At 45.0% G+C, this 16,185-nt stretch overlaps 1 protein-coding gene across 1 annotated transcript in view; it reads right to left on the reverse strand.

Moving 5' to 3' along the window:
* Positions 1-16,185, reverse strand: part of LOC308425454 (multidrug and toxin extrusion protein 2) — a gene marked incomplete at both ends in the record, with an annotated part of 38,624 nt that overhangs the window by 14,174 nt on the left and 8,265 nt on the right. Inside the window, 3 exons of the mRNA XM_080922786.1 lie at positions 8,393-8,490; positions 10,962-11,059; positions 12,220-12,264. Of these exons, the coding sequence (XP_080778912.1) occupies positions 8,393-8,490; positions 10,962-11,059; positions 12,220-12,264 (241 nt within the window). The remainder of the gene's footprint in view (positions 1-8,392; positions 8,491-10,961; positions 11,060-12,219; positions 12,265-16,185) is intronic.

The raw sequence follows: 16,185 nt of genomic DNA on the forward strand, positions 1-16,185 counted from the left end.
TTTATCCCCCTGCCCCTTTTCTTCACAGTTCCCCTGGCTTCGTCTAGTGTTTGGCTGAGGGTCTCTGCATCTGCTCCCATCACAAGCTGGCTGACATCTCTCTGGGGACAGTTGGACTAGGCACTGATCTGTAATCACTGATTTGTAATCATCTAGACAAAACAAACCACCAAGAGAGAAACTTTCCCATTAAAACGTGCCGTATAGTATATGGACATACCACACACCCATAGAAGACATACCATTAACAGCCATGGAATACACATTCAACATGAAACTGTCCCTAAAAAAGGCCATATTTCATTCTGCTTTTAAAAAAAGTTATCAAATAATACAAAATAACTTCTTCTCTACCTTCCAATAATGGAAACAAACTAAAAGTCATTACTAAAGAAACAACAGAAAGTATACAAAGACCTGGAGATTGAATGTCATTAAAGAAAACAGGAAAGAAATTCTAAAATCTCTAAAATCAAATGAAAATGAAAACACAATTTATTAGAGTCTTTGGGATGCAGTGAGGGCAGCCTCTCACCTTTCTTTCTTAAAATGCTGTGTGTGTGTGTGTGCAAGTGTGTGAGTGTGTGTAAGAGTATGTGAGTGTGTGTATGTGAAGGAGTGTGTGAGTGTGTAAGAATGTGTGTGAGAGTGTATGTGTGTAAGAATGTGTGTGAGAGTGTATGTGTGTGTGAGTGTGTGAGAGTGTGTGTGTGTTTCTGTGAGTGTGTAACAATGTGTGTGAGAGTGTGTGTGTGAGTTTATGTATGAGATTGTGTATATGTATGTGTGAGAGAGAGTGTGTGTGAATGTGTGTGTTAGTGTGTTTCAGAATTTGTGTGGGTGTGTGTAAGAGTGTATATGACTGTGTGAGAGTGTGTGTGATCGTGTGTGTGTGTGTGTGTGTGAGAGAGAGAGTGTGTGTGTGAGTGTTTGTATGTCTGTGTGCAGGCATGCCACAGCACACATGTGGAGATCAAAGGGCAACTTTCAGGAATTATCTCTGTCCTTTCACGTTGTTAGGTTCTGGAGATCAACCCAGGTAGTCAGGTTCGTGAGGAACTGCTTTTACTTACTGAGCCATCTTGCCCACCCACCCTTTCTATACCCAAACCAGACCAAATCAAACCAACCAAAACCAAAACCATAAATCCTTCTCTTCCAGCAACCTAAAACTAAAATGGTTTCTCCTTTATCTTTCCTTTTAATCCATTCCATTAACATCTATTTCACTCACAATGGTGCAAAGGAATAACTCTATTAGCACGAAAAGACCACCAGCCTCCCTGTGGACCCTAAAACAATTGGTACTTATGGCTTGACTGCTGCATAGAAGGTTTTTAGTCTGTTGTTCTTACAAAGTATCCACCTCTGGGTAGGAACCTTATTGCAGATGGTAGCCGTCTCTCAAGAGAGGAGTGGGGATAGTGTTTGGGAGCACCAGTTCTACACAGGGAAGGGATATTAAGAGCACACTTGGGGTGCAGGACAGGGAGACATCACACTGGAAATGAGTGGGACACTGCCTCCCTGCTGTCTAGCTTTCACTAATGGAAGCTGCTGCGCAGGATGCAGAGGAAGAAAGGTTGTCAATGGTCTCACCCAGACGTACCCCTTCCATGTTACAATACCAACACGCCAGGTAAGATGATCCCAGTGACGTAATCGTGTCCTGACTGGAGTCTGGCTGGATCTAGGATCCACTTCTCAGGAGGCAGTTCATGCTTTGTGCTGTGGACTTGGTCAAAGACCCATGACTGGGGAGGTCAGAGTCTCTAGTGATAAACCTGAACTGCTTCTGTTTTGCTCAGTGGCAGTGTCATTGAACTGTCTCCTCAGTCTATAAGCTTACACTGGGGCTGTGCTCAGCCTTGGTCAGAGAAGGCCTCTCTTTACAAAGAAAGGCAGTAAATGCAGAGACTCAAGCTGGTCCAGTTACTCAGCCCTCAACAGGACAGCAATGTCACCACCTTCAGGGTGCAGAGAACAGAAAGACAGTGGGATGAATACAAGAATCGGGTTACCGGGCAGAGGGCTGAGAGACGGTCTTCAGACACAGCATGGCTGCCGCTCTCGTGAACTCAGTAGCTAAGGTTGCTTGCACAGGACCTGGACAGGACTGAGCTCACAAATATTCAGTCATGGCTGGGGAACTCATAGACCCCAGGAGTAAGTCTACCATTATTCCTGTGCTACATGGACATAGTATAAAACTGCCTCGTATCTTGACCCACAGATCAATGCAGTTCTCAGCGATCATCAGAGGTGTGGCTTTACACAGCAAATGGTTAACACAGAAACTCAGAACTGGTTAAGAGAGAAAGTGGCCGTGGAGTGCGCAGGCTCAAGTCGGACATCTATACCACACCTACTCCCCAAAGCTCAAGGATTATACTGGAAGAAAGGCTAAAAGTGTTGTAAGAGCCAGAGGATGTGGAAGACCAGAGGGAGACAGTGCTTCCGATGTGACAGGACCACTGTGCTCATGAACTCAACAGCAGCTGTGGCTGCCTGCACAGGGTCTGCAGAAGACGAAGACGAAGCCAGTCACCATTCTAGTGTGAAGGAGGAATTATCTGTGCCCCGCCCATAGCAAAGGGTGGCTGATAGGGTCTCGGGAAGGAAGAGTCCGACTCTGTAGGGGCGTGTGGCTCCTGGTAGCAGGGCCATGCTTCAGCTCCAGTGGATGGCCCCACACCCAGAACCACACAGACAGCACAGATAGGAGACAATGAACCGTTAAAAACTGAGGACATGAAATTAGAGAGAGATAGAAGGCAGGGTGGATAGGGAGAGTCAAGGGGAGGAGTTAGAGGTGAATATGACCAAAATACAGTATATAAAACTCTCCCAGAAGCGATTAAAATGTTTATTTTTAGGGTATCTTTTAAAAATCCTTAAAGGCAAAAAAAAAATTTTAAAGTAAGGATGGACAGATAGACAAAAAGAAACACTCAAAATATTTAGAAATAAAAGCATAATTGTTGAAATTAGGAACAAGGTAATCAGAAACTAAATAAGATACAAGATATAAGGCGTTAGGGGGAAAGGAGACAGTTTAATATGTGAGTGCACTTGTTGTACAAGCTTGGGGACCTGAGTTCGAATCCCCCAGCTAAAGGCCAGGGGAGGCTGCACATAGCTATAACCCTGATGCTGTGAGGGGTGGGGAAGGGATGGCGGCTGGAGCCTGTCTCGATGAAATAATTCAGAGAGTATGGGAGCAGAACCTCTCTGGACTCTGAACAGACAGACAGACGAACAGACAGACAGGTGACACATAAGGCTCAGGAGAGGGGAAGCCAAGGTGCGTCATACAGGACAGAGGCAAGAAAACTGTGGGGCTGGATACACTGCAGTGAGCAATGTGGTTCTCCAACTGTCTTACCTCGCTTTTCTCTGGGCACTAATACCAACACACCTCCTCTTGGATTCCAGTTATGCACGCCACTTATGTAAACCTTCAGTGGTTAAGCTAGAATGAGCAGGTTCCTCTTTCCTTAGCTTATCTCGGAATCCAACATGGCTGGCCCAAGTACAGCTAGAGCCTGAGGATATTTCAGACTCACAGTGTGATCTGTGATTCGGTGGAGAGTCACCACACCGGGTTAGAGTTATTGGATGAAAAGTCACTGGGGAACCAGATGCTCAAATGATTTGCTTTTTTACAGGCCACATCCCAGTTACAAAGGACAAAGTGTATCTTTCCAGTGAAGAATAAAGCCAGTAAGCACCACATTTATCTTTCCCTTCTTCCTGACTGCACATGCAACGTGACCAGCCACCTCACCCTGCCGCAGTCACTTCCCCACCATGATGGACTGTCTCCACACAAATCATTAGCTAAGACAAATCCCTCCCACATTAAGTTGCTTCTCTTCGGTTATCTGGTCATGTCACTGAGAAAAGCAGCTGATAATCTATTGAAGGCACAGTGTTTAATTGTTGACAGTTACCAACAGATAGCTCACAGGAAACAACTGACATCCTCCAGAAAAGACCAGCCTAGAGACTAAGATTGACATCTATCCAGGCTGAGGTTGGGGGGAGAAAATTAACTCCAAACTGACCAGGGGAATCAGTTCTGTTACAGAAACATTTTAAATCTAGGCCATATCAGTGTACGTCTATACAGCAGTGAAAACAACCCCAAGTGAGTCTATTTCACAGTGTACAAATTATGCTTCAGTGAGGCTGTAAAAAAACAAGATCATCTTCTTTATTTCGACTTGGAAAAAGCCGGAAATGACTAAGGACTGTGAGCAGAGAGGGAATTAGCAACAGCGGTGTGGGATGTGGAGGCTGCCGAGCAACGCAGAGAATTTCCTCAATGGTCTCTCGTCTCTGCTGGCTTTTAAATGAGAAACGGAGGCAAAGGAAGGAAGAAAAGCAGGGACCGGAGCGCATTCCTATTTGTTCTTATTTTAAGCACTTTTCACAGATACACTGTGTTTTAAACCATCAATACGTAAATTATGCTTGTTTTGGATAATAAAAGGTGGGGGGGGGGCTTTGGATCTTCACAAGTAGAAGACTAAAATGCAAGCCTTATATCTCACCCCAAGCAAAAACCTATTCAGAATTCATAAAAGGCCTTCATGTAAGACCTGACACTCTGAAATCTCCATAGAGAAAGACTTCGAGTAAGCTCAGACAAGGACTTTCTAAAAATAACTCCAACAGCTCAAGAAAGAAGAGCGAGATTGGCAGTTGAATTGTGTGGAATTGAAAGGCCCGACACAGCAGAGGAACTGACCACCAGAGTGGATGGACCATCTATAAAACAGGAGAAAAAAAAAAATCTCTGCAAGCTGTTCTCCGAGAGTGGGCTAAAATCCAGAATACATAAGATAAAAGGCTGGGAGCAATTAATTCAGTCAATTAGTGGGTAAATAAATTGAGTAGCCTCAAAGAAAAATATGGCCAGCAAACATATGAAGAACTGAGACAACCTCACCCACCAGAGAAACACAAATCAAAAGTACACAGAGAAACACAAATAAAAAGTACATAGAGATATGCCAATCAAAATGGCTATCATCACGTAAACAAGCAACTATCAACTGCCCGAAAGAATTCAAGGGAAAGGCGCTTCATATCCTGCTGGTGGAAAATGCAAGGCAGCATAGTAGGGCCTCAAGCACCTAAACATAGGATGCTATATGATCTCGTTATACCACTGCTACCCCTGAAGGAAACCAAGTCATTATACAACAGAGACCTACCGACTTAAGAGTACCATGATGTTAGTCACAAGAGCCATGGTATGGGATCAGCATAAATGGGATCTCTCCACCAACAGACAAAATGATAAAGAAAGTGTGGTACATGCACACAGTGGAGTTTCATTCAGCCATAAAGAACAACAAAATCATGTTGTTTGCCCCCAGAATGGATGGAACTAGAGACTGCCATGTTGAGTACTATTAGGTAGAAGAGGGACCAGCTGGGAGGAGGACAGAATTGAGCAGGAGGAAAATCACAGGAGGAAAATACACATATACACATGGTATACACAGAATAGACATATATATACATACATACATAGTATACACATACTACACTTGAAACACGTGGTATACATGGTACACACATATGCACAGTTCACATGTATACACATACATGTGCACATGCATGTGGTATTCACAGCATACATGGTACATGTGTACATATGTATACATGGTACATACTTACATGTGGTACACACAGTACACAGCAAACATGCATACACAGTACACATGTACATACAGTACACACTGTACATGCCATACACAGGTACACAAGGTATACATACAAATATAAAAAAGTCATAATGAAACACATTTTGTTTTCTTGTTTGATTGTTATTTCCAGACAGGGTTTCTCTGTGTAGCCCTGGCTGTCGTGGAACTTGCTCTGTAGACCAGGCTGGCCTAGAACTCAGAGATCCATCTGCCTCTGTCTGCTGGGATTAAAGTGTGTGGCGCCACTGAAAGCCATTATTTGTGTAAATTATACACTAACAAAACATAAGTGGAAAAGAAAGCAAGTAGAAGTTTCTGGGCTCAGCATCAGAACTCGGGGACAGCAAGATTGGAGAGAATAAATCCCACTTTTAATGTCATAAGGAAGAAAGTACTTAGGAGTGAGTCTAACGGAGGAGGTCGGTAATCACTGCAGAAGCTTTAGCTCAGGGGAGAGAGACTGATGGCAGGCAAACAGAAGGTCTCCGTGGTCTGGGACCTGAGGAATCAGGACTGTCAAAACACCAGGTACTGGATGGTTTTGTGTCAACTTGACACACAATAGAGTCACAGAGAGAAGAAGGAGCCTCTGTTGAGAAAATGTCTCCATGAAATCCAGCTGTAAGACATTTTCTCAATTAGTGATCAATGTGGAAAGGCCCAGCCCATTGTGGGTGGGGCCTCCCCTGGGCTGACAGTCTTGGGTTCTATAAGAAAGCAGCTGAGCAAGCCATAGAGAGCAAGCCAGTCAGCAGCACCCCTCCATGGCTTCCACATCAGCTCCTGCCTCCAAGTTCCTACCCTGTGTGAGCTCCTGTCCTGACTTCCTTTGGTGATGAACAGCAATGTGGAAGTATAAGCCAAATAAACCCTTTCCTCTCCAACTTGCTTTTTTGTCATGGTGTTTTCTGCAGGAATAGAAACCCTGACTAGGACAGTCCACAGTACCCAACATTATCTAACAATCATTGTCAAAATTCCAATAGCATTCATCATAAAAGTAGAAAAAAAAAGTTCTGGAAACACAATCCTGAAGAACCAAAACAATCTTGAAAAATAACAGTGATGGAAACATCCTGACTTCAAACTATGTTTCAAAGCTATCAAAACTTAAAACAGTATGGTACTACCACAGAACATGGTGGATACAGCCAAGCAATCTTCACCGACAGCTCTGAGGCTATAATCTTTTCAGGGGTAATATCAACAACACTGGCTCTTCACAGGCAAAAGACAAGCTGAAGTAAAACCAGTTTAGATACGATTTTAAGATTTAGAGTTAAAAAATTTAAGGATTATACCATATACAAACATCAACTCAGAATGGATTCAAGAATTATTATGATCTCAAAATCAAAGAAGAAATCACAGGGGAGAGAGGCTATGGTACCAGGATTGGTAATGACTTTTTGCAACCAAGAAGAATAACATAAAACTAAAATAAAAGAGCAACCCACAGAATGAAAGGAAATATCTAATGTATCTGATAAGGAGTTTAAATCAAAATAATAACTTATATAACTCAATAGCAAAAGGGGAGAAAAGGACTCAAGTAGACATTTCTGAAAAGAAGGCATCCAAACGCTGAGCTACTGTTTTGTAATGAGCTCTGCAGATGGCGGTCAGTAGGTCGAATGCTTGCTTCACCAGCCGGAGGACCCAAATTCAGGTCCCCAGGACCCATGTAGGCATGGCGGTATTCACCAGCAATCCCAACATGGGGCACAGAGTTCCGGAGAGCCTGGGGCTTTGGTGGCCAGACAGTGCATCCAGGAAAGATGATCTCAGACAGTAAGATGGGAAGCAGTTGATGGAGATGCTGAATGTCACCCTCTGGTTCCACATGAACACATGCACATATGTACCTACATGTAGGCATACACATACATACACATACATGTGCACACAATACAGGCATAATCACGTTGGCTTATCATAAAGGTGTGTGTACCTGTAATCCCAGTTATTACGAAGGCTGAGACGAGGGAGGCGAGATAAGGTAGGGGGTCATTGGGGGGAGGGCCACAGACTTGAAGATACCCTGGGCAACTATTAAGACCCTGTCTCAAAATTTAAAAAACACAAAAGTGGTGGGAATGTATCATAACAAAACAAACTACCACCACCACCACAACAATAAAAAATATAGCCACACAGTCACACCTTAAACATATCCAAGTTTTATCAACGTTGCCTCAGTAAAACTGGAAAAAATAGAAACAAAACAAAACAAAAATCTAAACCTGTGGGTGTCTACTCAAAGGTTCTCAGCTACTTAGCCACAAGTGGTCCTAATTGGCGAGAGAGAAGTCTGCTCTCTTAAGCCGATATGACAGTAATCTAACTGCCCTTAAACTGAATAGCATGATTTTCAAGAAGCAGGATTTCATATTAGTAGTTTTAATTTATTAAATAAAATTTTCTGTAACCTAAAACCCAGTATTCAACACAGTGTTTCAGGGGCAAAGGGCTATTTTGGTAACCACACAAACACAAAATCACACACTGTCCCTAGTAATTTTTCTATTTTCAGTAGCAATCATTTTCCATGTTTTGAAATTTTTCTAAAAGATAAAAAACAAACACCGGAACTTCTATTGGGGAAAGAAATCCACAAACCAGAGCTGTGTCTGTGACCATCCCCTGTGCAATGTTGACCCCGTGTTACCTACCTCCCCAGGTGTGAATGTGGATTCTCTTCCACCACACGTAGAGAAAAAGCAGGGCAGACAGGAAGAACTGGGAGGTGGTGTTGGCCCAGGCTGACCCTCTGTCGGAGAAAAGGCCATGGCTAGTTTGAGTGTGTCCTTCCATGCACAAACTGAGGAAATACCCCCGTCCATCCCCCACCCATCCCCTGCCCCCAGAATCTTGTGTTCGGTGGTGATCTTGGAGCACCTGTGCTGTCTTTGTGTTTTGGCTGAATCCATATGTAATAGATTTGTCTGCCTTTGCAGAGATGAATCTGCTGTCTGTCGCTGTGACACTGGAGGGCCTTAATCTGTATTGCTTTCTGCAGACTGCCAACCTTAAGCAATGCTCCATTAGGCATGTCTTGGATGATGACTAGGGTGAAGGACTGAATGATCAGAGCCTCTGTTCATTTGCTCTTCCAAGCCATGGCTTTACTCCACAGGATTTGAGCAGGTTTGTTTTCCATAGAGTATAATCCTGGACACCATCAGTGGGAGCCCTTCCTACCCCAGGTACACACTGGGCCAGCTCAAGGTCACACTCTGCCTTCTTGTAGACTTTTCCAACCCATGTTCTTGTCTGAGCCCCACACTTTATTATTTATGAGCCCACCCCTATATTTCCTTCTCCTTTTTCCATACTCCAAACTACCCAGGCATATCTCTCTAGGAAAAATCCGACACTCTGGCTCTGAGGTGCCCTTCATATGGGAACCTGGGCTGACTGTGATGTCTCATCTACCCACTGGTTCACGGTGTACTCCCTCTGTGGCCTGACCAATGTCTGGGTGACAGTTGCCCTTGGTTGTCAACTTGACTGATTAACTTGACTGGTTCTGCAAGGCATGAATAGAACTGGACGCAGGAGGCCCTGACTGAGGACAGACCATACCATCCAGCAAGATGGCGGCCCAGATACAAAGAAGGTAAAAAAATGGAAGCACGCCCAAGTCTGCCAGGATCCTTTCCTTTCGAGGAAAAGCTATTTACTGATGCTGTTAGCATCCACTGCCATCAGACCATAGCTTTGTTCTTGTTCGGCTTTTATCAGTGTGACACAAACCTAGACACATCTGAGAAGGCAAACTCAGTGAGAGAATGCCCCCAAGACTGTCCTGTGGGTTTCTTGGTTTCTTTGACTGATGTGAGGGCCCAGTTCACTGTGGGCGGGGCCACCCCTGGCATGTCGTCCTGGTTTGTATGAGAAATATAAGAAAGCAGGCTGAGCAAGCTAATTGGCAGTGTTCTCCATGGTCTCCAGGTCAGCTGTGGTCCTGATTCCCATGATACAATGTGGAAGTGTAAGCAGAATACACCCTTTCATCCCCAAGTTGCTTTGGTCACGGTATCTTATCACAGCAATACAACCCAGACTAAAACAAGCTTCCTTGCCCTTTCAAAATGGACATACCCCCAACGACCTCACAGAGAGCTCCCAGGCTTTTAGTGCCAGTTTGGAATGGCTGAGGCATCTTCAAAGGGTCAATGGCCATTGTTAGACTGCCCAGCTTCTACCATGTAAGTCCATCCAAGAATTCCCCTTTTGTAATGGGTATGTGTGTGAGTATGTATATATGTACGTATGTATGTACACAAACACACACACACACTTCTTCCAGGAAACTCTGCCTGATACAGCCTCCATCCTTCCAGCATGAAGAAGATAGGATGGGAACCAGGCCTGTGCATACCAGGCGAGCTCTCTACCACTGAGTTTCACCCCCACCCACGTCCCTCTTCAATCATGGTTGACGTGGTTTCATTGACACTCAGAACCCACATTAACATGTGCATGGAAACCAAACAAATCACAGCGAAGACACCCAGTAGTTAGCATAACTCATTTTATACTCTATCTTGTTTTTATTCTCCTTAATTTTTAACATATTAACTTTTTAAAATTATATGTTTTTACTCCTCTTTTTCTTACTTGTTGTTATATATCTATGAGTACACAGTCATGACCCACTGACTAATGAATGCAGTGACCTGGACAGCCCAACCGTTGGGCTCAGTCTTTGTTTGCTGCTGTGATTCTCTCTAGCTACATATTCAGAGGCTAGCTCTCCCCGTTATGGAAAGGAAGAGCCGTCAGGACACCACTAGGGTACCCCTAACTTCTTTCTTTCATTACAGGGTCTTCTCATCATGGCTAAAGAAGAAGCTGGGCTCAGTCACTTAGAATTCAGAGGCCCTGGGAGAAGCTCTTCAGGCCACTGCCTGTCCCCCACCTCAGCCTCCAGGTGGCAGCAGCTTGCTTGTCAGGACTCAGGCTGCTCCAACCAAGGAAGCCTTCACATGGCTTTCTCCCAAGAGGTCTGTCTCTCCACCTAATCTCTGCACCCCACCCCCACACCTTCCACTTCTTCCACGACAGGAGCTAGCTAGCTGCTCCCCTGTGGGCCTTTGGGCCAGCTCTTACCTCACATGCAGAGCACCAGGGTACAGACTGCTAGGTGCCTGCTTACCCGTCTGCGTTCCCTGCTTCACTCGTTCATCCCCAGCCCTAGGGCACACAGCAGTCTTGGGTGAATGGGTTTCGACTTACACGACTCCGAGGTCCAAGGCATACAGCAAGAAGGCATTCATGCCCACGTTGACAACATTTGCTGCGATCCCAACAATAACTTGGGGCATAATGATGCCCTAAAATTCCCAAACAAATAGAAAAACATTACCATTTGCAAAAGGTTGTTGGCTAGGTTGCCAAGTGAAACTCAGAGGTAGACAGGTGGCAGAGGTAAAGTGTAAGGCTGGTAGAGAAGCCAGGACTGGCAACGGTCAAATGAGTCCTCCTTCTATCCAGCTTTTGACTGAGCCACCCAGAAGCCTGTGGTGGCTGTTTCTAAAGCCCCGTTCAGTTCAACACAACAGCAAGGACCAGAGAGAGTGGTCTTAGGAAGAACACACAGGCTTTGGGGGTCTTGGGGCCCAGACCCCAACCCCTTTTCAGGGCTGTGATGAGGATCTTCTCCCGTGCATGGCACCCAGAGATACCTGCTTTGAAGCAAGTGTGTAGAAAAATGTCCTTTGCTGAACAATGTACAATGTTGCTTTTATCATTGTTTTTGAGACAAGGTCTCACTATGTAGCCTTGGCTACTCTTTATGTAGACCAGGCTGGCCTTGAACTCTCAGAGCATCTACTGCTGTAATTAAAGCCATGCAACCATAGTGCCCAGCAACACCCTTTCCCGTTACTTATGCTGTCTACACTTTCCTGGTCCTCAAATCAACCTTCTCACTGGTCCTGAGATTAAACTCCAGCAGTCAGAGTTGGCCACTGTTAAAGTGGAGCTATCCCCTCTGTCTGAGACTTTCTATTTAAATGTGAGCGAGAGGTTCATGGGTGACCTGGGACGGGACACGGAAGTGGGGCTCAATCTCTGCCCACCCATTTCTGGCCCTCTCCTTCGATTCCCCTTCTGTCCTGCTTGCGGCACACAGTGTCCTGCCCACACTTACAAGTGTAGCTGCAGTAACTCTAGACCCTCCCAGTCAGTACCAAGAACTCGGTCAGGCCCCCAGGCCCAATGCAAAGCCAGCAGCTATCCCCAAGAGTAGGGGAAGGGTTAGATGTGAAGGCCACAGAGAAACATAGGGAGAACTGGGTTGAGTCAGATGGACCCATAGGACGGCCATCTTTTCTGTACACACAACCTCAGGGGCTCATGTTTCCAAAGTGTCTGAGAATCACAGAAATAAATCACAGGGGAACAAGGTACAAATTATTACAAAAAACATTTCCTTTGAGATATTTGCTCTCCATTTCCCATAGTAGTGTGACGTAAAAACCCAAGAGGATACCTGGCTCTGTAAATATCGCGTCTGTAGCTGGAACAGGAACGCCGCCTACAAGATTGAACAGGAAACACAAGAGCTCAATTGGCGTCTGTTTTTGTTGTTGTTTGTGCGTTTCTGTGGGTCAAACCCAGGGCTTCGCACTCAGCGAATGCCTGCTGCAGAGTGTGCCGCAGCTCAGTCTCCATCGGATGATAACTGTAAACAGTAGTGGGTTTCACTAGAGCGTTTCCGGGCCTGTCAGGTTCTCAAGCCCCAGAGTTTTTTATTCAGCTTTTGGCCTATATGCTGGCCAAAAAGAAAGAGGGCTTCATTTGGCACTTCATATACATACAGACATGTGTATATGTGTTTATAAGTATACATCTATGTATGTAAAATTGCATTTTGTCCTGATTCCCCCATCACTGTCCCCCAGAGCTCTAGTCCCTTTCCTGTTGGTCCCCTTCCTCCCATTGCTTCACCTTCTGTTTCGATAACACATACTCCACCACCCTGCCCTGCTGTCCTCTCTCTGTATAGGCTCCGCCTCTCATGGCTCCCTTCCTACTTCTGTGTCACATCACACCCAAACATATAGATGCAAATATATAAAGATATATATGAATAAGTACATATATTATATATACATACATCCACAGAGAGAGCTACTTAAACCTACATTCTGCATAATAGAGGAAAGGTGCAATATTTGTCTGAGTCGGGCTTACTTCACTTAATACAGTGGTCTCCAGTTGTATTCATTTTCTTTTCTTTTTATGTGTATTTATTTTTACTACTGTGTGTACATTTGCATGCATGTGCCATTGCACACACGTGTGGAGGTCAGAGAACAACTTGGCAGCACTGGCGCAGCACTGGCTCTCTTCTGCCACGAGTGACCCTGAGGGCTGAACTTAGATTCTGTTTACCTGCGTGGACTCCATCTTGCTGGCCTGTAATTTCATTTTTCTTTGCAGCTAAATCAAATTCCATTGTGTGCATGCACACCTTCTTATCCATCTGTTGATGGACACCCAGGCTCGTTCCACATCTTGGCAGCAAAGAAACAGATCTACAGGCATGTCCGTGGCAAGCTGGTGCCTTCAGCTATACAGCTGCAAGTGGTATGGTGGGAACATGGAGGAGATGTATATTCAGCTTTTTTAAGGAATCTTTATGTTGATCTCCATGGTAACCACAGTAGCTTACACTCCCACCACCCAGCCAGCACTTGACGTCACTAGTTGTCTTGATAACATCAAGTCTCGCTGGGTTCACTGGGAATGTCAACGCACTTTTAATTTGTGCTTCTCTGATAGCTAAAGACATTGAATACTTTTTCAAATATTTATTAGACACTTTTATTTCCTCCTTTATTCAGCCCATTAGTATTTAAATGTTTTGGGGTGTTACTTGTATATTTTAAATATTTATCCCATGTGAAATGTATAACTAGCCAGGACTGGTTCTTCTTCTGACGACTATTTGTCATGAGTGGGCTTTTAAGTTCCACATCATCCCGTTTGTTGAATCGTGGGGTTCTTTCCAGTGCTGTTGTCTGCCTTCTCAGAGAGCCCTTACCTGCGCCCAGCTCTCCTTGTTTTCCTCAGGCATTCTCGGTTTCCCGTTACACTTGAGGTCTGTGATCATCCCCCACTGATTCCAATGCTGGATCAGAGGTGCAGATCAACTCTGATTCTTCTCCGTGTGGAGTATTGCCTTCCTCGGACCACTCACCTCTCTCCTTGTCAAGGACTGGGAGTCTGTGTGAAGTCGCTGCCGGATCCTCTGTGCTACCGCTTGTCTATCTTGTCCAGTTTTTTTAGGATACTTTCTATCTGATTATGTGACATCAAAATTCAGAAAACAAGATTCACCCTAAAGAGATGCCAGGGTGAGCAGTTGGAAGATTTACTTGGTGAAGAGCAGAAAAGAGCGGGCTCTAAGTAACAAACTTCCAGCCACAAGCATCTGAGGGGGTGTGAAATATTCTGCAGATACAATCAAAAGTAACCCTGTCCTGGACAGGGTGGCCCTGTCGGTGACACTGTATTCAGAAATTGAAGGATAGAGCATTTTGGGTTTGCCTAGGCTATATAGCATGACAGTTTTTAAAAAGAAAAGGAAAGAAAAGAGAGGTGCCGTGGAACAAGGAATCAGGAACAGCACTGTGATAAATATGAGGTACAGGAATCTTGAACTTTGAACTGCTTCAAGACAGAAGCAATGGCCTCTAACCCAATCCTTCCAATAAGCCTTCCAACTGCAGGTATGCAGGAGCCAAGCCAGTCCCCAGAAGGCAGGAAGCTCAGTCCCAGAGTGTGGGGCGCCGCCTGCACATTCTCCATTACAAGATGGCGCTGACATCCGGCTGGAGTTAGCAGTAAACAAGTCATGTGCGCACGTGCTGGGTAACTTTCCATTCCTTGAGCCCTGCCTCTCCCGTGGCGTCATAGGGCCTGATGAGTTTCAACCAATCAGGGGGCTCCACGTCCAAGGCAAGGACTGATTCCTATATAAGGGGATGGGCTAGATAGTTCGTAGTCTTCGCTTCTACTTGATGTATGCTTATGCTCTGCCTCTCGAGAGCATTAAAGTTTACCGCAGAAGAATCCTATTTTGTGTGCCGCGTCGTTCTTGCAGGCGAGACGGTTGCGCGGGACACCAGAGCCCCAGCGCAAGGGCTAATATAAGCATGACCCTCAGGGTTACTGTGGACATGGGTCTGTGCACCAGACTCCCCAACATCCAAGTAGCTCTGACCCAGTGTCTGGATAGGGGCAGCCAGCTGGGGCTTCTCTCTGGCCACCTGCTCTGTTCCCTAGTGAGCCATAGGTATGGCTTTGACTCAGTGTGACCACATCTCTGACCAGCATCTGTCCTACTCCTCTTCCCCCCCACACACCCCCCTTCACCTCTGCAACCCCAGGGGCAGGAAACAACCATCCTGTTCTCATGCTGCAGCTGGCTTGCTCTCCCGTGTTGGATGCAGCTGGCTTGCTTCCTCTCCTGGGTTGGATTTTATATTCAGTTGTTTCAGTGGCGTTTATCTGATTTGGCCTTTCCTCCCTTTTATCTCTCAGATGACCGTTTCATGGTTTTTTTTTTTTCCCTACATTTTCTTTCTCTGGTTTTTCTCCTTATTTTTTTTCATCCCCTGCCCCCATCCCCCATTGTCTATGTCTTTATATTTAAGTCTTTGCCTTGATCAGTGTTGATATCGATAATTGCTTATTTAAAAAAAAAGACTCTCAATAAAGGAGAATCCACTCAGAGTCTTGGGAGAGCTATAATTCATGGAACCCAAACCAGCAGAGTAAAAGAAGTAAAGACATCAAAGATCGGTGCTGAGATGAATAAGGTGGAGACTAAAGGACACAGAGAGTCCAGGAGACGAGGTTGGTTATTTAAGAAAACGGACAAGATTTATGGGCTTTAAGATTGAACCAATAAAAGAGAGAAAGAAGGCCCAAAGCAATAAAATTAGAGGCAAACAAGGCATCATTAGATGATGCTTTGAAAAGGACATTCCAATAAACCGGAAGTCCTAGAAGAAATGAGTCAGTTTCTTGACACACATGAACTATTAAGACTGAATCAAGAGTAACAAGCGGCCGGTCATCAGCAGTGAGGTGGAGAGAGCGTCCCCAGTAAAACAGAACGCCAAGGAAGAGAGGGATTCATTCCATGCTGAGCCTATCAGACCTTAAGAAGAGCCAACATCAAAGTGCCCCAAACATCCCATAAAACAGAAACAGAAGGAATGCTCACAAAGCCATCCTACAGAGTCAGGTAAGGGCACAGCAACCAACTCCTAACTTCTTTCCTTGATGAACACAGGCGCAAGCAAGCAGGCAAACAAACAAACACATGCAAACCAAACTATCATATTACAAACAGCATTTTCTCTAGGAGACAAAGGTATCTACTCTCACCATTTTGAGTCAACACAGCACTTGAACTCTTAGCCAGAGCAACAAGGCAAGCGAA

The sequence above is a fragment of the Micromys minutus genome, assembly GCF_963924665.1.
Source record: "Micromys minutus genome assembly, chromosome: 10".
In the NCBI taxonomy this organism is placed as follows: domain Eukaryota; kingdom Metazoa; phylum Chordata; class Mammalia; order Rodentia; family Muridae; genus Micromys; species Micromys minutus.